This window comes from Coregonus clupeaformis, unplaced genomic scaffold (genome assembly GCF_020615455.1).
Source record: "Coregonus clupeaformis isolate EN_2021a unplaced genomic scaffold, ASM2061545v1 scaf1346, whole genome shotgun sequence".
NCBI classification, from domain to species: Eukaryota; Metazoa; Chordata; class Actinopteri; order Salmoniformes; family Salmonidae; genus Coregonus; species Coregonus clupeaformis.
In genome coordinates, this window is record NW_025534800.1 from 101,618 (window position 1) to 126,215 (window position 24,598).

At 45.2% G+C, this 24,598-nt stretch overlaps 1 protein-coding gene across 1 annotated transcript in view; it reads left to right on the top strand.

Moving 5' to 3' along the window:
• The first annotated feature begins 1,067 nt into the window (after positions 1-1,067).
• LOC121561318 (potassium voltage-gated channel subfamily C member 1-like) overlaps positions 1,068-24,598 on the top strand; it is a 39,984-nt gene continuing 16,453 nt past the window's right edge. Inside the window, exons 1-2 of the mRNA XM_041873914.1 lie at positions 1,068-2,056; positions 18,463-19,402. Of these exons, the coding sequence (XP_041729848.1) occupies positions 1,520-2,056; positions 18,463-19,402 (1,477 nt within the window). The 5' untranslated portion in view covers positions 1,068-1,519. The remainder of the gene's footprint in view (positions 2,057-18,462; positions 19,403-24,598) is intronic.

Below are 24,598 nucleotides of genomic sequence, written 5' to 3' on the forward strand. Positions count from 1 at the left end.
GGGTCTTTCAGCATGACAATGATCCCAAACACACCGTCCGGGCAACGAAGGAGTGGCTTCGTAAGAAGCATTTCAAGGTCCTGGAGTGGCCTAGCCAGTCTCCAGATCTCAACCCCATAGAAAATCTTTGGAGGGAGTTGAAAGTCCGTGTTGCTCAGCTACAGCCCCAAAACATCACTGCTCTAGAGGAGATCTGCATGCAGGAATGGGCCAAAATACCAGCAACAGTGTGTGAAAACCTTGTGAAGACTTACAGAAAACGTTTGACCTGTGTCATTGCCAACAAAGGGTATATAACAAAGTATTGAGAAACTTTTGTTATTGACCAAATACTTATTTTCCACCATAATTTGCAAATAAATTCATTAAAAATCCTATAATGTGATTTTCTGGAATTTTTTTTCTCATTTTGTCTGTTACAGGCCTCTCTCATCTTTTTAAGTGGGAGAACTTGCACAATTGGTGGCTGACTAAATACTTTTTCCCCCACTGTAGGTGATTCACCTATGTGTAAGCCCATATGTGACCTGTCCATGGTGCTGACAGAGCCCAAACAGCTGTCAGCGACACACCCCTCATCAATTTAGCTGCATGCACCTGTGCATCCTTACCAACTAATGAATGTTATTTAATGTACTGTACAAAACCATGAGAAGGAGTCTGTGCAACCCTGCCTCACGGTATACAGCGCATACTGCAGGCGCTCCCCTCATCCTCCTCTGAACAGAATTTCGAACAGAACACATTAAGTTGCTGTGATATGCAGTGGCACTCGTTCAAGGATCTGTGTTTTAGACGTATAGGAATTCAGGAGCATTATCGAACACAGAAAATGTACAGTAATTGTCACGGATCAATGTTGATCTCCCTGTAGCAGTCCTGCATCTGGGATCAAGGAGAATATAACGAAGGGAAAGGGACTAGTGGGTGCAAGAGTCTTGTTTCAAAGACAGTGGGAGGGGAAGATGAGAGAGAGAGGAGGAGGAGGAGGAGGAGGAGGAGGAGGGAGGGATTGTGAGGAGTGTGCGCTCAGAGAGACTGGTGCTGTCCGTTCAGCACCACAGCTCCCATCTTTCGTTGAATGCCACAAGGGCTGTACGTTTCCCTAATTAAAAACCGGCGTGGATTTGGAACTAGTTTTTCATTATATGGAGTCAAAGCCTACACACATTTTTCATCAACGCTTTTCGGAGGGGTGTTCATCATTGGTTTTGTGATGTAGCCTAACTATGAACATTTAGCTTTTTTTTCATCCTGTTTCTGGGGCACCACATGCTGTTTCTTGCTTAAGCCTACCTGGCAACTATATCAAACATCCGTTGAGGCGTTGCTTTCTTTGGTATTATTAAAAGTTGGGATTTATCTGAATGCTTGAGAGGAGCCTGTGTGGGAAGAAATCTGCCTTCTCTTTTCCTCTTTCAACTCGAGTTCATGTTCCGGCCAGATCTCACTGCGTTGCCTTGCACATGTTTTGCAATTTAATGCTTGGAACCTGCTCGAGACATGCCTAAGCGACGCAATGGGCCAAGGCGACGAGAACGATCGTATTGTGATTAACGTGGGAGGTATCAGACACCAGACCTACCGCAGCACCCTTCGCACATTACCGGGCACCCGGTTAGCTTGGCTCGCCGAGCCCGATGCTCACTGTCACTTTGACTATGATCCCAAGGTTGAAGAATTTTTCTTTGACCGGCACCCGGGTGTGTTTGCGCACATCCTCAATTACTATAGGACCGGGAAGTTGCACTGCCCTGCAGATGTTTGCGGCCCATTGTATGAGGAGGAGTTAGCGTTCTGGGGTATCGATGAGACGGACGTGGAACCATGTTGTTGGATGACTTATCGGCAACATCGAGAGGCCGAGGAGGCATTGGATAGCTTTGGGGGTGGCCCCCCGGAGAATTCAGAGGACGATGGGGATGAGGAAACGCTGGGAATGATCAATAGGTTGGCTCTTGATGGACCAGATGCCAAGTCCGGGGGGCATTGGCGACGTTGGCAGCGGTTGCTTTGGGCACTTTTCGAGGATCCCTATTCTTCTAAATATGCAAGGGTAAGTAAGGGTTGGAATCAGTCATCTTGAGTCTATAAAAGTTTAGATAGGCCTACTACTAGCCTGAAAAAACAATGCATTACAATATATCTTTCTGGGCTCGCGCGCTCGTGCGTGTGTGAAAGAGAGATATTTGCTTTAACATAGTTCCTTTCACGTTTATCCAACGTTCACCCAATACAAGTTAGTAGCTTACTAATAGCCCTCGCGAATATTCATTGAGATTTGAAGCTTAAAGTTAAAATCGGAAGTTGGTACATACATTTTCTGACTTTTAAATGAATGACATATACCCATTGATTATTGAATAATATAACTTACAAATAACTGATTAGCTTAGTTCAACTGTCGGATCCCATCAGAACCCACATAATAAACTTGTTTTACTTCATTGTTAAACAAGTCAATTGAAAACAAACACTCTATAGCCTCTAAAAGGTTGACATCATGAATGGTCAGACCTTGCATCCATAGCCATGTCTATGAATTTGAGAGTGGTTACATTTCTCCAGCCCCATCTCTCAGCTGTTTACCAGAACAGTGGCGGGGTGTCCGCTTTGTTATTGTTTGAGCTGCAGATTTCCCCTTTAATGGTTCCATCACCAGCACACAAACATATCGCAAAGTGATGATGCACTGTGCTCACTCTCTGACATGTGCATTCTGGGCGTCTTGTCGCATTGATCGACGGCCTCCTTTCCTGCAGTTCAGCTGTGCAACATGCAGTCACCCTGCTTTCAGACAATGTGAGGTCTTATGAATTACCTCATTAGAACTAGATAAAATAAAACTTAGAATGAGAGTTTAATTGTTTATATGCCCCTCGCCGTTTTTAATGAAGACCAGGTTGTGAGTACACTGGGGGAGTAACAAGACATGCACCTGGCTCTTTCCTAAGCTGGAACAGAATGGTGATCAATAGTGATCAAGAAGAGGATTATTTGTAATGGTCAACAGACCTACATAGTTTAGTCTGGTACAGATTTAGCTTATTCATTACATTGCCTGGTTGGAGCTGTCTGTGGTTCTGTAGGCTTATAGCTGCATTTATAACCTGACCTTTCTGTCTCTTCTCCTTGCAAATCGACTTAGCTTTGAACAACAAAACCTATCACACATGGCATTCCCATTCCCAATGCCTTTTAGTTTCACTTGAAAACAATTCAAAAGTAGTCTCTTACTGACCCAATAGGATCCTGACCCACTGTCCTGAGACAGCTGTGAGGAGATGCAGGGATCAGAAATCCATCCTCCCCTAGCTCAGTACAGGATACACCATGTTAGAGTATAACATCTTCAGAATGTATCTATAATCGATCAACTGGTCAATCAATCAATATGCGTTATGCATTATATGTGTTACGTTTTGGTTGGTTATTGGTCCTCTTCAGTGGCGGCTCCTGAAAAAATTCTCAGGGGGGGCAATTTTTCTGATGATTTAGGTGACCTACACACATTTTAAAAAATATATGTCCAGCAACAACATGAAGACAGGGGCAGCATATAAGTCAATACCAGAAGCATTTATTGACTGATCTCAAAAGTGTTGGCTTACAAAAGCAAAATAAGTTATCACAGTAAAAATAATCAAGGGTGTTCTTTCACATTCCTCAACACTGCATAAACAATATGCATTTCCATAAAACACCTCATCTAATTGTGCCACAAAGTTGACAAGTCCAAGAAAAATACCAGGGTTGGTGGAGCCCTCAGTTTCATCTTTGCCTCGCAAAGCTAACTCAAACACTCCGCAAAACTTCACACACTGGATTAGCCGGCTGAGGATGTGGCGGTTCTTGCTAACCTCATCGTTGTGGCGGCGGACAGCTAGCCTGTATCCCTCATCCAGTTGAGTGGCAATGTTCACTCTCCCCAAAGCAGACAATCTCAAACAGCTATCCATGTGGGTCTTTGACAGCTCATGTTTCTTAATCTTTTCTGAAAGATGGTGCATGTCCGTTACACCAGTCGCTGTCCAAGCGGTGCTGTCTGCCGTGCCGCCTTCAGGGTGAAAGAGTAAGCAGGGGTAGCAGAAGACTGCATTAGCTACATCGCAGCCTGCTAGCCAGGTTTTTCGTTCGTACCAATTTTTGGAAAATCCTCGGGTGTAGGACTTTCCCCCTTTAGTAGAAACCTGTTGAATTATTAAATTTGGTCTGGGAGGTCCTAATTGTTTCGTTGCCAATTTATCTTGATTTGTTCGCCGACAAAAGGAACTTCTTTCAAAGAGACAATCGAGTTGCACTGAACGCTAGCCATCTTGACAGTAGTACGTGAATTGATTGACGCTGCTACCCGCTCTTTTCTTAGTTACGTTCATGGTTATGTTACGTATGACGAAAGCGCGTAAGTGCAAGCCCTCCCGGAACCCATAGAGATTGTATTGAAAGCTCTGATATTTGAAAAAAAAAGATTTTACATGAGAGTCTATGAGAGACTTCTGGGGCGATTTTCAACCTGACTGAAATCGCCCCAAAAGGGGCGGGGCCATTTGAAGCACGACTTTAGCCTGATTGGACATTTAGTGGCAGATCAGACGTCTAGATTAGAACACTGATAACTACTGTTGCTGTGATATAATTGATTAGAAAAAAAATCCCTTCCTTTTCCCGTTTGGCAGTGCGTCGCCCATATCGCCCTAATGAACACACCGCCCCTGGTCCTCTTGCTGTTCCTAGGAGACTGAGCAGTTTGCAAATTACGCAAGTGCAAGCAATAGCCTCTGCTTTGGTTCTGTCAATTTCCATAAATGCTTAGATCAATGTATATAAGTGCATCTGCTTACTCGTTTACACTGGAGCATACTGGCTTGCCTCCAGCTTTTGCACCTCTCAATTCCCCTGAGGGGCAGTGATTACAATAGTGCAGGGTTGAGTAACAGTATAGTCTACCCTCTCTCTTCCACTAGTTAAGTGTATTGTCTACACTCTGGTTCTCCTTCCCATTTCCTTACTCTCTTTACCTGTTTCTCATTCTCAGTCTCTCATTGTGACAGTAAATCCTTGAGTTACTATAAATGAACATGCTCCGGTGCCTTAGTAACTGGAGATCACATGGACCATAGAGACCATGCAGTGTACACAGACACACCATAGGGCCTTCACAGAGCATTGGGAGAACAAAACGTGAAGCTACAGGTGTAGGATCTTAATTTGATCACACTTATGTTGCTGAGAAGTTTCCTGCACCGCAGGAAATGCATATGTGCTTTGTGATTTACATATATTCACTGAAAACCCACAGTAACACACAGTTATATTAACAGTATTGCACTTTTCATGTAGCCTACTTTTGGTCAGCTAATAGCCTAACCACCGATCAAGCAACATTATGGAGTAAACATTTAAATCCTGTTGCAGCAAGATTATTTTGCTGTGACAATGCTGCTGTACTGACCAATTATGTGAGATGAACCAGCCAGGGAGTCGATTAGTTGTTATTAAATCCTTATTAGGCCCAGTTTTGGTCAGAAGGGGCAAACGTAACACTGATCTCAGAGGAAGAAAATATTGACCATCCGTCCTTATCTTTTGCTCCAGTAACTTTGGTTTCCTCCTGTGTAAATAATAGATATAGAAGGAAGAAAGGAGAGAGAGAGAATCCAATTTTTATATCTCCTTTGGAGTCCCCTTTGTTGGTGCTGGGTAGCATGGAGGACCTCATTATCACCTTTCTTAATAAACACCCAGCCTCAGCTCTGCCACCTCATACACCCTCCTTCCCTGCTGGCGGACATGCTGCGCTTCCACTCTATATCCCATTTGACAAGCAGAACTAATACCTGGGCATTACATGGTGATTAATGCAGTGCCAGTGTAGCAGTGATGTAAGTAAATGCAGTTACATACAGTACCTTTGTATATGAAGCAGGTGTAGCTTGTATAACATGATGTCCCGTGTAGCTCAGTTGGTAGAGCATGACGTTTGCAACGCCAGGGTTGTGGGTTCGTTTCCCATGGGGGACCAGTATGGGAGAAAAAAATGTATGCACTCATTAACTGTAAGTCGCTCTGGATAAGAGCGTCTGCTAAATGACTAAAATGTAAATGTAAATGTCTTTACCACTACTAACCGTTCTTGTGGACAGGTATTAGTGCAGTGGGACTCACGTTGCTTTCAGACATGGCTCACATACTCTCACATACTCCCAGTGAGCAGTATATTAAATTAACCTGTCTTTAGTTTGGAAGGCAATCTGAGGGAATTTAGACTGACCATAATTCGGACATGTGGGTATGACTACTATACAGGGGATGGACTGATAACACCAAAGACAGGAAGTCCTCCTTATGAAAGGGATCATTGAGGCGTCCTGTGCCCTTGGACTTTTGATGACTCGGCCCTTACTGCCTGGATTTGCGAGAGGGCAAATCGTTTAGATTAGTTTATCGATCGATCTAATTGCTGGATGTAAGGATGTGAAGAAATACTTAAGTAAAACAGGTGTTTAAGTGGTGAGGATGATGAGAAATGAAGGAAGAGCATGACTGAAAGCAGGTTGGTGGGGTTTTGGGACAGGTAGGGTAGGTGTGGGTTTGCTCAGGTTAGAAGTGGAGGTGGGAGCTGCTGGATGGGAATGGGTAGGAGGTTTCTTTTCACTCAGCCATGGCTGTGTGTTGTAATGTTTCACTCCACGTCACATAAGAAAAACAGCAGTGAGTTTATGTGGAGGAAGAGCTTTGAAATCAATATCATGCTAGGCTTTTAAAGTGGACACGTCAGCTTTAACGTGAGGAGCCTACTGACTATACAGACACCCTGCCAGCTACCATGACCTTCAGCTATCTGGGAGGAAACTGCCCTTGAGTTTAGAAGGAGATCCATTTAACTTAAAAAAGAGTAGAAAAGTGCACCTGCATGGAAAGTAGCTATACGGCTACGTAACCACCCTAGAGAGACAGTGTGGGGACGGCAGCTTCTAACCACCACAGAGTGAGTAACAGATCCAGGCTGAACTGAACACAGCAAGGCTGGTTGCTCCTTAGGGGGCTGGAGCGATTAGCATTAATTAGGCCGCAGAAGCGGAGTTGGGCACAGACCCTGGTAATTAATGGAGAGAGAGAGGGAGGCATCCTATTACACAGAAGACATGCTGCATGGCTAACCTTGTCACACTTTAACAGGAAGTCATCTAGGTTTTAAGGAGATCCACACAGAGACTGGTTCGTCTGGAGGGCTGTGGATGGACATATTATTTTATCAACCAACACCAGCTCGTAGTCTATCATGTGGCATACTATAGTACATTGAGGTTCACATGTCTACCTGTATGAACACACATCATGCACCTGCAGGTGAGCATGTGCATGAAACACATCCACACAGTCAAACTCCAATAGGGAAATGTACAAACCAATCAAAAGCTGGTCACAGTGCAACCCCATCCATCCTCTGTTCCCTCAGGGTGGGATGTCTAACGCAGCTCTTTCTCCCAAAAGAAGTGGAGCAGGACACCCCTTAAAAAGCACTGGGGTTTGTCCCTGCGCTCCTGTATAATTAATATCCCAGGCAGAGAGGAACGAGGCACCCAGCAAAAAGCACTCAAACTGGTGCAGATTTAGAGCCAGAATACAGGCCTCTCACGCCACCATTACGCTGCCTAACAGAGAGGGAAGTTACACTCACTTGTTCTGCCTTCATCTACAAGATAACACTGGCTCCAACAACCTTTCCTCTGAACAAACACCCAACAGTCATCTGAGAAATCCCAAACACCAAAACGATTTGATCTTCATGACCTGCAAAACCACAAGGTTTTCTTTCTTTCCAGTTTGGGCCTGAATGGTCAGGCATGGTGAGGGAGTGTTTATTCAGTCACTACTTTTGTTCATTAGCTATACATGCTGGCATAGCCATTACCTCAGCCAGAGACCATACCAACTGACATGGTGGTGCCACTCAGATTTATCCCACTGAAGATATAACCCATATAAGACTGTTCTGTAATATTGTGCCCTCCCTGTTGACATACTTGCCCTACTTAAGGGCAACCCAATTTTCACAGAAAACACTAATGTGTGGCTCTCAAATATCACCATGATTATTGAATGAACATACATGTCTTTCAATAGCTTAGTCTCATTAAAAAGAAAATTGATTCAAACTACAGTGATTTAGCCAAGTTTTGATTGAGATTGTTTTGCATTTGAATGTTAAGTCAAACTGAATGTGTTTCTTGCTCCGTGCTAATTGGTGGACCATAAATGGACAGAGACATTAGGGACAGCAGGCAGGGTGACAGCCTGCAGAAGAGAATGGTTATGGATGAGGAGGGAAATGAGGCTTCACTGAGGGAAGCAGGGATATCCTCAGAACGCTGTCAACAATGTGACTACAGGCTTTTCAACTGATCATCATGTTTTTATCTGCCATAAGGCTTATTATGTCACAATCCCCTCAGATTCCTCTGATATGTTTATTAACATGTTCATAAGTGTATTCATGTTAAGTGTGTGTGTGACTTGAAAAAATATGATTTAGGATGACAAATATGATATAACCATGATAGCCACACAGTACAGCAGGATGCAACCCCCACAACAAGATCACAGGGCATGTTTGTGGACAATAACACACACCTACAGTGACTACGTACAGTACAGTGAGGGAAAAAAGTATTTGATCCCCTGCTGATTTTGTACGTTTGCCCACTGACAAAGAAATGATCAGTCTATAATTTTAATGGTAGGTTTATTTGAACAGTGAGAGACAGAATAACAACAAAATAATCCAGAAAAACGTATGTCAAAAATGTTATAAATTTATTTGCATTTTAATGAAGGAAATAAGTATTTGACCCCCTCTCAATCAGAAAGATTTCTGGCTCTCAGGTGTCTTTTATACAGGTAACGAGCTGTGATTAGGAGCACACTCTTAAAGGGAGTGCTCTTAATCTCAGCTTGTTACCTGTATAAAATACACCTGTCCACAGAAGCAATCAATCAATCCGATTCCAAACTCTCCACCATGGCCAAGATCAAAGAGCTCTCCAAGGATGTCAGGGACAAGATTGTAGACCTACACAAGGCTGGTGAGAAGGTGACAACAGTTGGTGCGATTATTCGCAAATGGAAGAAACACAAAATAACTGTCAATCTCCCTCGGCCTGGGACTCCATGCAAGATCTCACCTCGTGGAGTTGCAATGATCATGAGAACGGTGAGGAATCAGCTCAGAACTACACAGGAGGATCTTGTCAATGATCTCAAGGAAGCTGGGACCATAGTCACCAAGAAAACAATTGGTAACACACTACGCCGTGAAGGACTGAAATCCTGCAGCGCCCGCAAGGTCCCCCTGCTCAAGAAAGCACATATACAGGCCCGTCTGAAGTTTGCCAATGAACATCTGAATGATTCAGAGGAGAACTGGGTGAAAGTGTTGTGGTCAGATGAGACCAAAATCGAGCTCTTTGGCATCAACTCAACTCGCCGTGTTTGGAGGAGGAGGAATGCTGCCCATGATCCCAAGAACACCATCCCCACCGTCAAACATGGAGGTGGAAACATTATGCTTTGGGGGTGTTTTTCTGCTAAGGGGACAGGACAACTTCACCTCATCAAAGGGACGATGGACGGCGCCATGTACCGTCAAATCTTGGGTGAGAACCTTCTTCCCTCAGCCAGGGCATTGGAAATGGGTCGTGCATGGGTATTCCAGCATGACAATGACCCAAAACACACGGCCAAGGCAACAAAGGAGTGGCTCAAGAAGAAGCACATTAAGGTCCTGGAGTGGCCTAGCCAGTCTCCAGACCTTAATCCCATAGAAAATCTGTGGAGGGAGCTGAAGGTTCGAGTTGCCAAACGTCAGGCTCGAAACCTTAATGACTTGGAGAAGATCTGCAAAGAGGAGTGGGACAAAATCCCTCCTGAGATGTGTGCAAACCTGGTGGCCAACTACAAGAAACGTCTGACCTCTGTGATTGCCAACAAGGGTTTTGCCACCTAGCACTAAGTCATGTTTTGCAGAGGGGTCAAATACTTATTTCTCTCATTAAAATCCAAATAAATGTATAACATTTCTGACATGCGTTTTTCTGGATTTTTTTGTTTTTCTGTCTCTCACTGTTCAAATAAACCTACCATTAAAATTATAGACTGATCATGTCTTTGTCAGTGGGCAAACGTACAAAATCAGCAGGGGATCAAATACTTTTTTCCCTCACTGTACTGTATGTAGTCACTTGCTATTGGTATGTGTGTCCAAGTTAGGTGATTACTGATGGATATAGGCCTGTCTGCTTCAAGACCTCACCATCACGGTTCACAACTCCACGGTGTCCCCCTCCCAGAGTGCAAATAACCTTGGTGTGACCCTGGACAACACCCTATCATTCACTGCAAACATCAAAGCAGTGACTCGCTCCTGCAGGTTCATGCTCTACAACATTCGTAAAGTACAACCTTACCTCACACAGGAAGCAGCGCAGGTTCTAATCCAGGCACTTGTCATCTCCCGTCTGGACTACTGCAACTCACTGTCGGCTGGGCTCCCTGCTTGTGCCATCAACCCCCTGCAACATATCCAGAACGCTGCAGCCCGCCTGGTGTTCAACCTTCCCAAGTTATCCCATGTCACCCCGCTCGTCCGCACACTCCACTGGCTTCCAGTCAAAGCTCGCATCCACTACAAGACCATGGTACTTGCCTACGGAGCAGCAAGAGGAAATGCCCTTCCCTACCTTCAGGCTATGCTCAAACTCTACACCACAACCCGAGCACTCTGTTCTGCCACATCAGATCTCTTGGCCTTCCTACCCCTACAGGAGGGCAGCTCCCGCTCAGCCCAGTCCAAGCTCTTATCTGTCCTGGCACCCCAATGGTGGAACCAGCTTCCCTATGAAGCTAGGACAGCAGAGTCCCTGCCCATCTTCCAAAAACATCTAAAACCATACCTCTTCAAAGAGTATCTTAAATAATCCCACAGCACCCCCCTTCGCACCCCCTCCTCACCCCGCCCCATAAAAAAAATTAAAAAGCATTTTGTGATCTAACTCTTGCACTTTACTTTTCCCTCTTACTGCAGTAGCTCTGACTTTGCTGTTAGCTAATTATTGAGGAAAAATGTACTTACTATGACTATCTTAAGATGAATGCACTAACTGTAAGTCGCTCTGGATAAGAGCTTCTGCAAAATTACTAAAATGTAAATGTTTTGTGTGAGTGGTGTGGGCAGCAGTGATGATGAGGATTGGCACTGAGCACAGGGATCACTAACACACATGGCCTAGGCAAATGTTTGGTGTGTCTGTTGCCAGGGGAGTCCATTAGCAGAGAGAGCAGGCGTTAAACCCAGGCCACTGGATAGCATGATGATGCTCTGACCACGGCTTCCTTATAAAGCTCACTTATTGGTATCCCAACCACTTCAGCCAAATGTCTGACTCCTTCTGTATCTTATCATTTACTATGGTGCTTAGTCTGCCTACATATACTGTCATTCATGTTACAGTAAGTTACGCCTCGGTTCTTGAGTCTCAGTAATCATAAGGGCTCTTGAGCTAAGTTAGTATACCTAATTCAAGAATCATTCTCTATAATTTCCGTCCTCTCATCAAAATAGAGGCTTTCATAGTTGATGTGAGTAATTTACCCAAAGCAAGGCATTGGAACAGTTGGAACAGAGCCACATTATGTGTTGGCACTATCAAGTCACTGTATTTGAAGTGTTTTAGATAACTTAGAGGCAAACTAATTGATAGATGGTTTAGTAAAGGCTTTGCCTTTGATATTTGAACATGGCTGGCTTAAAGAAGATAGAGTCAAGATGTGCAAGTTCTCATTATTCTTCTTCCTGTAGTTTCAGATGACTCAATCTGTTGTGGTTTGTGTATGAATGAATTTGTATAGTTCATTATAGTGCTGTAAATGCTGCATATGCATTCTTTCTTTCCGGTGTGCACAGTAATACAGGAAATCAGTTAAGTGGGATTGCCTGTTTCATAGCAGTAACCTTTTCATGTTTTTATCTCCTATCAGAGACTGCAGTAGGTGAGTGGAACAGGGAGGGAGGTGGTGGTGGAGCTCTGAGCTAACTCAGCATTCTGAGGCATCATACAGCTGCTGCGGCACATGTTCAATCTCTACTGTCTCTACTGGCACTCTCAGATCATACTTTGACAGGGTAATCTAAAAACAGCCAGCTAGCATTTCATCCTTGGATGCATACCATGGTTACCAATGGCTGTTACTGTGCTAACAAAGGTCTTCCAAACAAATGTTCAATCAATCAGTTCAATAAGACTTTTTACAGTATAAAGGATCTGGTGTAGGCTATTTGTTGATTGGTTGGAGAGAAAATCAATATAATAGTTTTTACATTTGAATAACCATGTCACTACATGTGTATGTTATATTAATTTTGTTTCTGGACTTGACTGTCTGTATAGCATTAGTTTCATTGGCCACATCTTCTGATATAATATCATTTTTAATGAATGAAAGCCACTTATGATATTAGCCGCTGATGAAAATGTTTCCTTGATTAATTGATTTTTTTTAACCCTTTATTGTAGTTAACAGGGAGTCATGCTGAGACCAAAGTCTCTTTCACAGATGAGCCCTGTATACACATCAATACACATCAAACACGTCAATATTCACATCAATATAGCAAAAGCAAAACACATAGAGGATGATACAGGAGTTGCTGAGCCAACTGTGGATGAGGCCTTAGCTGTTTATGTTGTCGGTAGTTATATTGGGATGTCTATTTATTGACACTGCTTTTAAATTGTCAGTCAAGGCCCTTCTAGAACTCCATGGGAGCTCATACAAAGGCTAAGCATCTCATGTAGAGATCCTGGTTCGAATCCAGGCTCTGTCGCAGCCGGCCGCGACCGGGAGACTCATGGGCGGCGCACAATTGGCCCAGCGTCGTCCGGGGTAGGGGAGGGAATGGCCGGCAGGGATGTAGCTCAGTTGATAGAGCATGGCGTTTGCAACGCCAGGGTTGTGGGTTCGATTCCCATGGGGGGCCAGTATTAAAAAAATATGTGTTCACTAACTGTAAGTCACTCTGGATAAGAGCGTCTGCTAAATGACTAAAATGTAAATGTAAATGTAATGTACTAAAACGTAGATGGACAATTATTAGGCAAGGCCTGTAACTTGATCCCTACACAGTAAAAAATAATAATGTTGTTTTTAAGGTAATTTACTGGCAGACAGTTACCTGTAAGTTACTGAAAAAAGCGGTACAGTATGTTACTGAAAATTCCAAAGAAACTTTTGTTTACAGTAATGTACAGTTAAACCAAAGTTTCTTTGGAATTTACAGTAACATACTGTATATATATATATTTTTTACAGTAACTTACAGGTATCTGGCTGCCAGTAAGTTACTGTAAATACAACAGGATTTTATTTAAACCCACAGAGACAGTCCTTGATTCGCGGGAAACAACCTTATCCACCCTCATCATCAGCATGTGAAAAGGTCCCCTGTGTTCTCATTTTACGATTTAGTTATTTTGCAGACGCTTTTATCCAGAACAAATTACAGTAGTGAGTGCATACATTTTCATTTTGTTCATACTGGTCCCCGTGGGAATCAAACCCACAACCCTGGCATTGCAAGTGCCATGCTCTACCAACTGAGCCACACAGGAACTCACGCTTTTTCTCTCCTCTCTCTCTCCTCTCTCTCTCATGCAGATTCATGCCTAATAACATTTAGGAACACAAACTCAAACAAACACACTTTACATAAAACAAACACACTATATATTAAAAAAACTAACATAAGTATCTATCTAAAATTACACATACTACCCGTAATACACACTCATAAACAGGCAACGCAAATACATTGTCACAAACGCATACAGTAAGCACAGAGAAAGACAGATGGATGGAGGGAAAGGTAGTTGCATAAGAGAACGTGACATGCTTTCATCTCTAGGAGGCATGCGTCTAAAAGAGATGGAGAGAGTGGGCGGGGTTGTAGGAGAGAAGGGTCTGGTTGCAGTTTTATTTTGTTTAGCATTGACTCAATGCTGTCTCCTACACTTGCAATGGCACTGTGACTGAAGCATCTACCGATGTAGGATCTTAATTTGAGCCAGTTTACTTCAGCAGGAAAAGAATCCTGCAGCAACAGGATATGTGCATTATTATGTGGATTATAATTAATTGACATTTCTGTAGAGGTTGATATATTTTTCATAAGGCAAATAATGTCTGAAATGCCAAACTTTAGAAGCCTTTTTAAAACTCAAATACACTACAAGTTTGCATTTCAGCAACAAAATAGTGATCAAATTAAGATCCTACATCTGTAATTTACCTCCAACATTTTATATACTTGACATGTACACGCTTTCTGTGGCACAGTCTACGTTGCAGCCTTTTAACTTAATTACATTGTGTAATCACTATCTCAATGGATCCTCTCGAACAAACGACATGCTTGCGATGTTGTTGTGTATTGTTAGATATTAGATATTACTGCATTGTTGGAGCTAGGAACACAACCATTCCGCAAGAAGATCTGCTAAGTACTGTATGTGTATGCGACCAGTACAATTTGCAGAGCAGAACCCACAGCAAAATCCAAATATCTCCAAATATTTTGTGCTCAATACCATTGATTTAGTTCCGTATTGAATGTTAATATCCATGTAGTATTCTGCTCAGTGGTTCTGTCCTTAAACTAGAAGGTACAGAAAACTACCAAGTGTCAAACTAACACTTACATACAGTATTTATTATGGACATGTTTCTATCTTTATTCATCTCTGTCAATTAAGATAGTTATTTAGTGGTGTTGTTGTTCATTCAGTTCCATGTAGCAGAGGCGTGTTAGTGAAGCTGCTGGGTTTATTTCCCACAGGTATGGCTTCTATAACCAGCTCTGATGAGTGTGTGATGTGTTCTGACAGAAAGGCCTGCTGATTGGTTTCCTTGGAGGAAGGTTATATTCTCAGTTATAAACTCAGCGTTGTCCTTGGCTCCCTCCCACTGAAGGGTGAGGCCTTGCCAGCCCAGACACAAAGGGGAAAACAACCACCCTCTCAAATAGAGCTGATAAGGGCAAATGCTTACTTGCTCTGGTCAGGCTGCAGTGTAGACATTATGTTGGGGTTGCCGTCAGTTCTGTGCACGGGATTGTACTGTATGAGTGGAATTGTAGGTAGGTAGTCCTCCACCTGTAATGCAAACAGGACAATGGCTCATGTTCAGCACTTCTAATAATTATTTGCTCCAAACCGGAATGATACAGATAAAGGATCTTAATTTGATCCCCCTGTTGAAGGAGAACTTTCCTGCAATGCAATTTCCACTTAGAAATTTCAGACTTGATTTTCCCTTACGAAAAATGTATCAACCCCTACAAAAATGTCCATTAATTATAATCCACATAATAATTCACATTTCCTGTTGCTGCAGGATCATTTTCCTGCTGTAGCAAATTAGCTCAAATTAAGATGTCTCATGTCTTTTGTATTATTTTCACTTGACTATTACAATGGTGGAAATTTGACTCCCTAATGGTTCATTCAAATGACTTCCTGGCTTTCTGTAACACTGATTTATCACAAATCAACAAGCTAATCACACATCTATTACGGAAACACACCCACATACAAACCATGACAACATACAGTAATTCACATGAGTGTGTTATAATGCACGTTGCCTTTCATATATAGTAAGACACTCACTCATTAGTTTTCTGTAAATGTTGTTGATACATGTTCTGTTGAGAACACCAGGGAAAATATCATTCTGCTAGCATTTTCCATCAAATACATTACAATCTGCCTTGGATGATGTTTACACACACAGCCATGCATGCTAACAAGCACATGCTCTCACACACGCTCAGACACATTCATGCATGCACACACATTGCTTGTGCTGCAGGTCAGAGGTAAGAAGGAGGAAGGGTGGCTCTCATGTTGGCTTAATGTATTGTAAAATGAGATTACCAGTTTGTCTCAAGATAAAGCGTTTAGAGAATGCATTTAGGATACTAATGACACACATGCCATGATACCACTCTGCTTAGAAGTTCCTCAATGATGTGGTGATCCTTTCCTGTATCTATATTACAGTATTGTTTCTATGTTCTGTACCAGCGGTCTGTGGACAGTCATGGAGTAAAGATAAAGGAAAGGTTAGTTAATGTTTTTCAAAGATAGCTGTTTCATTTCCTTTCTCTGGAGAGTTCAATTGGACTCATGGAATTTGTGTTAACGGCTCAAGTTCCTTCATTAGTGAACAATGTGATACTTTTCCAATGTTCCAGGTTTTCCTCTAACAGCTGCATATCATACATTATTAATAATGTTGCTGTACTGATACAGATAGTTGATTGTGTTGGAGAAAATGTTGGATGTTCTGAGAGTAATGTCACATGGACTTAGATTTTGGATATTCTGCACAGGAAGTTGACAGCAGTTAAATTGTTTCTCAGTCCAATGACATGCCTCGGTAATTAAGCACATGCAGGGATGCTGCTGATTTTATTTTCACACCAGTGAAAGAATGGAAGCAAGTCTGTCACCTTTGCTGGGCTTGTGAGAGAAAATGTTGTGGCGACAAGGACAGTAACACTCTTCCTTCTGGCCTTACCACAACCTGTCTTCATTTCAGAAACCCAACCAGAAGGATATTTTTATGTGGAGGACAGGACAGATGGAAACAGTCAAGAGTGTGAAAACGAAGTCATTGAATTTAATTTACACTTGTGGATTGAAGTGTTCTTGTGGTTGTTGTTGCTGCAGTGGTTGTTGTTATTGTTGTTGCTGCTGTGGTTGTTGTTGTTGTCAATGTCTAGTGTGTGTTGCGTGTGTGTCAGAGAATGAGAGTGAGAGTGTGAATGAATGTGTGTGTTTCTAAGAAAGAAATTGCAGTGGGCTTTTCTTCTTTCAGACGCCACCCTCCCTGTCATGTGAGCCATCATCTCCAGACCTCTGCTGCCTCAGGCGGGTGGAGTTACCATATCTAATGTACTGTGTTATCACTTGCATTATCACACATTGCAGAAGGGCCTGCAGCTTGCAAAGCCTTCAACAACAATAGACAGTATCAGAGTGATTCGCTCTAGATCAGTTTCTTTAAAAGTAATGAATTTCTCTCAATGTAATGAGTCAGTCAGACTGTATTGTCTTTTCTGTCTGACTCTTTCTGATTGTATAAGTGGGACACAGGGTACATTTACTACCCTGAATTAAACCTAATGGGAAAAGGCATTGCCTAGGGTTAAGTGTAAAGGGTTAACTGGGATATGTTTTTTTGTGCCTTTTTCCATTACACAAGCCTCCCAAGGGTCACTGGAGACCACTTAATTTCTCAACACCCTGGTGTGCTTCTTTTGTCAATGAATCCTTTCTCCTGAGAGGTTGTTGTTATTATTGTGAGTATCAGGGTTGTAAGGCGTGCCTGTACTATACCGTAAAGTTGAAAAGATCCATTTGATTGACACTTTATATTGGCATTGCTTTGGCTCGGTTTGTTAAAGGTCAAGGATGTTGGAAGTTGTGGACCATGTACAAAAAGAACTGTCTTAGAAAAATAACCTAATTGGCATTTGTTCTCCTATAATGTAATCACTAAGCCCTTTGTGTCCAGGTAGTACTCTGGCTCTATTACTACTGGACTGTGGTTGTGGTGTATGTGCCTGCCTTCTCTCAGACTTGGACCTGTTTAAGGATGCAGTCCGGGATCTTAAGCAAAACAAATTCGTAACATATTGTATGAATTGGATTCGTAAACATATCATATCAATTGGATGACGTAGTACACAACTGGATGACGTGTTACACAAAAAACTGGGACCTGTTTTGGCTTGTGAGCACCACTTTCAAAACTACTGGCTGAAATTATACAAAAGTTCTGGAGCATCGCTATAATATTCCAGTGGTGTTAAGTGGAGTTATGCAACCCCATCAGCCTCTTCTGGCAGCAGCAGCACTGCTGTCAGCCCTAATATATGGGCAGCAGTGTATAGCAGCCTATACATTAAGGACTATGCATTATAGCACCATTCAAAATTGATGCGGTGGCACCGTCACGTTATCGTTTGGGCCAGATGCCATGGTGAACACAGTGCCCTCCCGGAAATAATACCTTAAGTGCTGGTGCAAAAGCTGACCCAGAAACAAGCTTTCCCCTGTACAGTACATAACATCCCTCTTCCCTTCCCTCCTCCCTGCAGGCCCCACCAGTACTAGCAACTCTCTTACCGGAGGAGCACCACAGTTTAGGTGCACGCCCTTTCAAGTGACACCCAGTTAAGAGTACTGACCTAGATTTGTGTTGTAGAACTGAAGAGAGCTGTGGGGGTGTGCTAATGCTCTGTTCCTACAGGTTTGTATTCTAAGCTCCCTCGCTTATAATCTCTCCTTCTCTCTTTCCCTCTCCCTCCTTCTCTCCAACCCTCTCCTCTCTCCCCTGCAGTGGATAGCCTTCGCCTCCCTGTTCTTCATCCTGGTTTCCATCACCACCTTCTGCCTGGAGACACACGAGGCCTTCAACCCCATCATCAACCGGACGGAAATCGACCCGCTGGACAACAGCACGCGGGTCTACCAGGAGACTGAGACCGTGGTCTTCCTCACCTATATTGAGGGGGTCTGTGTGCTGTGGTTTACATTTGAGTTCATTATGCGAGTGACATTCTGTCCGAGCAAGCTGGAGTTTTTCCGTAACACCCTCAACATCATCGACTTTATTGCCATCATGCCCTTCTACCTGGAGGTGGGGCTGAGTGGGCTCTCTTCCAAGGCAGCTAAGGATGTACTGGGTTTCCTACGCGTGGTACGCTTTGTCCGGATCCTCCGAATCTTTAAGCTGACTCGGCACTTTGTGGGACTGCGTGTCCTGGGTCATACACTTCGAGCCAGCACCAATGAGTTCCTGCTTCTCATCATCTTCCTCGCCCTGGGTGTGCTCATCTTCGCCACTATGATCTATTATGCTGAACGGATTGGTGCCAAGCCCAATGACCCCCGAGCCAGCGAGCACACACACTTCAAGAACATTCCTATTGGATTCTGGTGGGCTGTGGTGACCATGACAACCCTTGGCTATGGAGACATGTACCCTCAGACATGGTCTGGCATGCTGGTGGGAGCGCTGTGTGCTCTGGCTGGTGTGCTGACTATCGCCATGCCAGTGCCTGTTATTGTCAATAACTTTGGTATGTATTACTCCCTGGCGATGGCCAAACAGAAGTTACCAAAGAAAAAGAACAAGCATATCCCCCGCGCCCCACTTCTGGGCTCCCCCAATTACTGTAAGTCGGAGGTAACCTCACCTCACCACAGCACGCAGGACGACACATGGCCCCTGGCACCACAAGAACCACCAGAAGAGATCTTAGAAATAAACAGAGCAGGTAGGAAAACTTTCTGCCGAATGTCCGTCTGAATCTGAATGAAAAGAAAATAAATGCTCAAACAGACTGAACACCCCTGCCTTCACTCCTCCTCCTCCTCCTCCTCCTCCTCCTCCTCCTCCTCCTACTCCTCCTCCTCTCTCCTCTTCCCCCTCCTCCTCCTGCTAACTCACCAGTCAGAAAAACAGCCATTCACCACACCAGGATCCATTGAATGTAGAGAGCCCCTACATGACAGTATGTTGACCAGTGACCACTCCACACATACACATGTCATCAACTCCACTGCCTACTCACCAGACATTATCAACCTCATACCACACCAGACCAATCTCCCCCTCAACTACCTTTTCATCTCTACCCTGACCAGTTTTATGCAGTGATGAAAACACCAAAGATAACACAGTGGCACATACAGTAGCCAGCCATCCTGACAGCAGATGTTAAATAGCCTATTTCCTCCCCTCAGATGGAAAATACATCACCATTTATGAATCACACCTATGCATTTATGATATTTCCTAGTTAACGTATCTGCTTTTGTGCTGTCTCTGGAAAAATACTGCAGTACTGTGAAAAAAGTTTAAAGCCTGCAGACATATTGTTCATTTGCCAAATGTATTTTTATGATGCATAGGCCAGCTAGCAGAATAGGAAGCTTCTCAGAATATACTGTATATATACAGTATCTCACAAAAGTGAGTACACCCCTCACATTTTTGTAAATATTTGAGTGTATCTTTTCATGTGACAACACTGAAGAAATGACACTTTGCTACAATGTAAAGTAGTGAGTGTACAGCTTGTATAACAGTGTAAATTTGCTGTCCCCTCAAAATAACTCAACACACAGACATTAATGTCTAAACCGCTGGCAACAAAAGTTAGTACACCCCTAAGTGTCATGTGACACTCCCCGGTGTCATGTGACTCATTAGTGTTACAAGGTCTCAGGTGTGAATGGGGAGCAGGTGTGTTAAATTTGGTGTCATCGCTCTCACACTTCTTCATACTGGTCACTGGAAGTTCAACATGGCACCTCATGGCAAAGAACTCTCTGAGGATCTGAAAAAAAGAATTGTTGCTCTACATAAAGATGGCCTGGGCTATAAGAAGATTGCCAAGACCCTGAAACTGAGCTGCAGCACGGTGGCCAAGACCATACAGCGGTTTAACAGGACAGGTTCCACTCAGAACAGGCCTCGCCATGGTCGACCAAAGAAGTTGAGTGCACGTGCTCAGCGTCATATCCAGAGGTTGTCTTTGGGAAATAGACGTATGAGTGCTGCCAGCATTGCTGCAGAGGTTGAAGGGGTGGGGGGTCAGCCTGTCAGTGCTCAGACCATATGCCGTACACTGCATCAAATTGGTCTGCATGGCTGTCGTCCCAGAAGGAAGCCTCTTCTAAAGATGATGTACAAGAAAGCCCGCAAACAGTTTGCTGAAGACAAGCAGACTAAGGACATGGATTACTGGAACCATGTCCTGTGGTCTGATGAGACCAAGATAAACTTATTTGGTTCAGATGGTGTCAAGCGTGTGTGGCGGCAACCAGGTGAGGAGTACAAAGACAAGTGTGTCTTGCCTACAGTCAAGCATGGTGGTGGGGGTGTCATGGTCTGGGGCTGCATGAGTGCTGCCGGGACTGGGGAGCTACAGTTCATTGAGGGAACCATGAATGCCATCATGTACTGTGACATACTGAAGCAGAGCATGATCCCCTCCCTTCGGAGACTGGGCTGCAGGGCAGTATTCCAACATGATAACGACCCCAAACACACCTCCAAGACGACCACTGCCTTGCTAAAGAAGCTGAGGGTCTCCAGACCTAAACCCTATTGAGCATCTGTGGGGCATCCTCAAACGGAAGGTGGAGGAGTGTAAGGTCTCTAACATCCACCAGCTCTGTGATGTCGTCATGGAGGACTGGAAGAGGACTCCAGTGGCAACCTGTGAAGCTCTGGTGAACTCCATGCCTGTCAGAATGCGACGTGAATGCGGTAGGCGAAGTCAAACGCAGGACACCGAGCTACTGGAAACGATACTTTACTAACAAAGTAACCAGAATACAAAACAACCTCCAAACAGGGAGGGGAATACCCGCACACTAGCAACTGCCGAAAATGACGAGAACAATCACACACAACACACAATGAACGACATAGGGTTAAATAGGGAATACAATACAACATAATAGGAAACAGGTGTACACAATCAAGACAAAACAAGTCAAACACAGAAACATAGATCGGTGGCAGCTAGTACTCCGGGGACGACGAACGCCAAAGCCTACCCGAGCAAGGAGGAGGAGCAGCCTCGGCTGATTCCGTGACAGTACCCCCCCCCCTTGACGCGCGGCCCCAGCCGTGCGCCGACCCCGGCCTCGGGGATGGCCAGGAGGACGTGGAGCAGGGCGAGTCAGATGACTCCGGTGGAAGTCCCTCAACATGGAGGGATCTAGGATGTCCCTCCTGGGGACCCAGCACCGTTCCTCCGGACCGTACCCCTCCCACTCCACGAGATACTGCAGGCCCCCCGTCCGACACCTCGAATCCAAGATGGAACGGACTGAGTACGCCGGAGCCCCCTCGATGTCCAACGGGGGCGGAGGAGCCTCTCGTACCTCACTCTCCTGGAGTGGACCAGCCACCACCGGCCTGAGGAGAGACACATGGAACGAGGGGTTAATGCGGTAATTAATGGGCAGTTGTAACCTATAGCATACCTCGTTCAGTCTCCTCAGGACTTTAAATGGCCCCACAAACCGCCGACCCAGCTTCCGGCAGGGCAGGCGAAGGGGCAGGTTTCGGGTCGAGAGCCAGACCCGATCTCCCGGTGCATACACCGAACCCTCACTGCGGTGGCGATCGGCACTCGCCTTTTGCCGCCTGATAGCCCGCTGCAGATGGACATGCGCAGCGTTCCAAGTTTCTTCCGAGCGCCGAAACCACTCGTCCACCGCAGGGGCTTCGGTCTGGCTCTGATGCCAAGGTGCCAGAACCGGCTGATAACATAGCACACACTGGAAAGGCGTAAGGTTAGTGGACGAATGGCGGAGTGAGTTTTGGGCTATCTCTGCCCAGGGAATATATCCCGACCACTCCTCTTGCCGGTCCTGGCAATACGACCTCAGAAACCTACCCACATCCTGGTTCACTCTCTCCACCTGCCCATTACTCCGGGGTGAAAACCTGAGGTAAGGCTAATCGAGACCCCAGACGTTCCATAAATGCCCCCAGACTCTAGAGGTGAACTGGGGACCCTGATCAGACACTATATCCTCAGGCACCCCATAGTGCCGGAAGACGTGTGTAAACAGGGCCTCAGCAGTTTGTAGGGCAGTAGGGAGACCTGGCAGGGGAATGAGACGGCAGGCTTTAGAAAACCGATCCACAACGACCAAGATCGTAGTGTTCCCCTGGGAGGGGGGAAGGTCCATGACAAAATCCACCGATAGGTGAGACCACGGCTGTTGTGGAACGGGTAGGGGTTGTAACTTCCCCCAGGGCAGGTGTCTAGGTGCCTTACACTGGGCGCACACCGAGCAGGAGGAAACATAAACCCTCACGTCCTTCGCTAAAGTTGGCCACCAGTACTTCCCACTAAGGCAGTGCACTGTCCGACCAATACCAGGATGACCAGAGGAGGGTGACGTGTGAGCCCAGTATATCAAACGATCGCGAACCTCGAGCGGCACGTACCTCCGACCCTCTGGACACTGTGGAGGAGTAGGATCGGAACGTAACGCCCGCTCGATTTCCGCATGAACCTCCCACACCACCGGTGCCACCAGACAAGACGCCGGGAGTATGGGAGTGGGCTCAATGGACCTCTCCTCTGTGTCATATAGTCGGGACAGGGTGTCTGCCTTAGCGTTTTGGGACCCTGGTCTATAGGTGAGCTTAAAGACAAAGCGGAAGAGAAACATAGACCACCTTGCCTGGCGAGGATTCAGCCTCCTCGCTGCCCAGATGTAGTCCAGGTTACGATGGTCAGTCAGAATGAGAAAAGGGTGTTTAGCCCCCTCAAGCCAATGTCTCCACACCTTCAGGGCTTGAACCACAGCTAGCAGCTCCCTGTCCCCCACGTCATAATTGCGCTCCGCCGGACTGAGCTTCTTAGAATAGAAAGCACAGGGTCAGAGTTTAGGTGGCGTACCCGAGCGCTGAGACAGCACAGCGCCGATCCCAGCCTCGGAAGCGTCCACCTCCACCTGGAATGCCAAAGAGGGATCCGGATGCGCCAGCACCGGAGCCGAGGAAATAGGTCCTTCAGACGTTTAAACGCCCTGTCCGCCTCAGCTGACCACTGCAGGCGCACCGGACCCCCCTTTAGCAGAGAGGTAATGGGAGCTGCTACCTGTCCAAAGCCCTGGATAAACCTCCGGTAGTAATTGGCAAAACCCAAGAAGCGCTGCACCTCCTTTACCGTGGTGGGAGTCTGCCAATTACGCACGGCAGAAAACGCCGGTCAATCTCCATCTCTACCCCTGACGCAGACAACCGATGTCCCAGGAAGGAGATGGACTCCTGGAAGAACAGACATTTCTCCGCCTTCGCATACAGGTCATGCTCCAACAGTCTACCAAGCACTCGACGCACCAGGGACACATGCTCAGCTCGTGTAGCGGAGTATATTAGAATGTCATCAATATATACCACAACACCCTGTCCATGCAAGTCCCGGAAAATCTCGTCCACAAATGATAGGAAGACTGAAGGAGCATTCATTAAACCGTATGGCATGACGAGGTACTCATAGTGACCCGAGGTGGTACTGAATGCTGTCTTCCACTCATCTCCCTCCCTAATGCGCACCAGGTTGTACGCGCTCCTGAGATCCAATTTTGTGAAGAATCGTGCCCCGTGTAATGACTCCGTCATACTAGCAATCAGAGGGAGAGGATAGCTGTATTTGATGGTGATCTGATTTAGACCACGGTAATCAATACACGGGCATAAACCCCCATCCTTCTTCTTCACAAAAAAGAAACTTGAGGACGCAGGGGAAGTGGACGTCTGTATGTAACCCTGTCTCAGAGATTTGGTGACGTAGGTCTCCATAGCGGCCGTTTCCTCCTGAGACAGAGGATACACGTGACTACGTGGAAGCGCAGCGCCTACTTGGAGGTCTATCGCACAATTCCCCTGTCGATGAGGTGGTAATTGAGTCGCCTTCTTCTTACTGAAGGCGAGT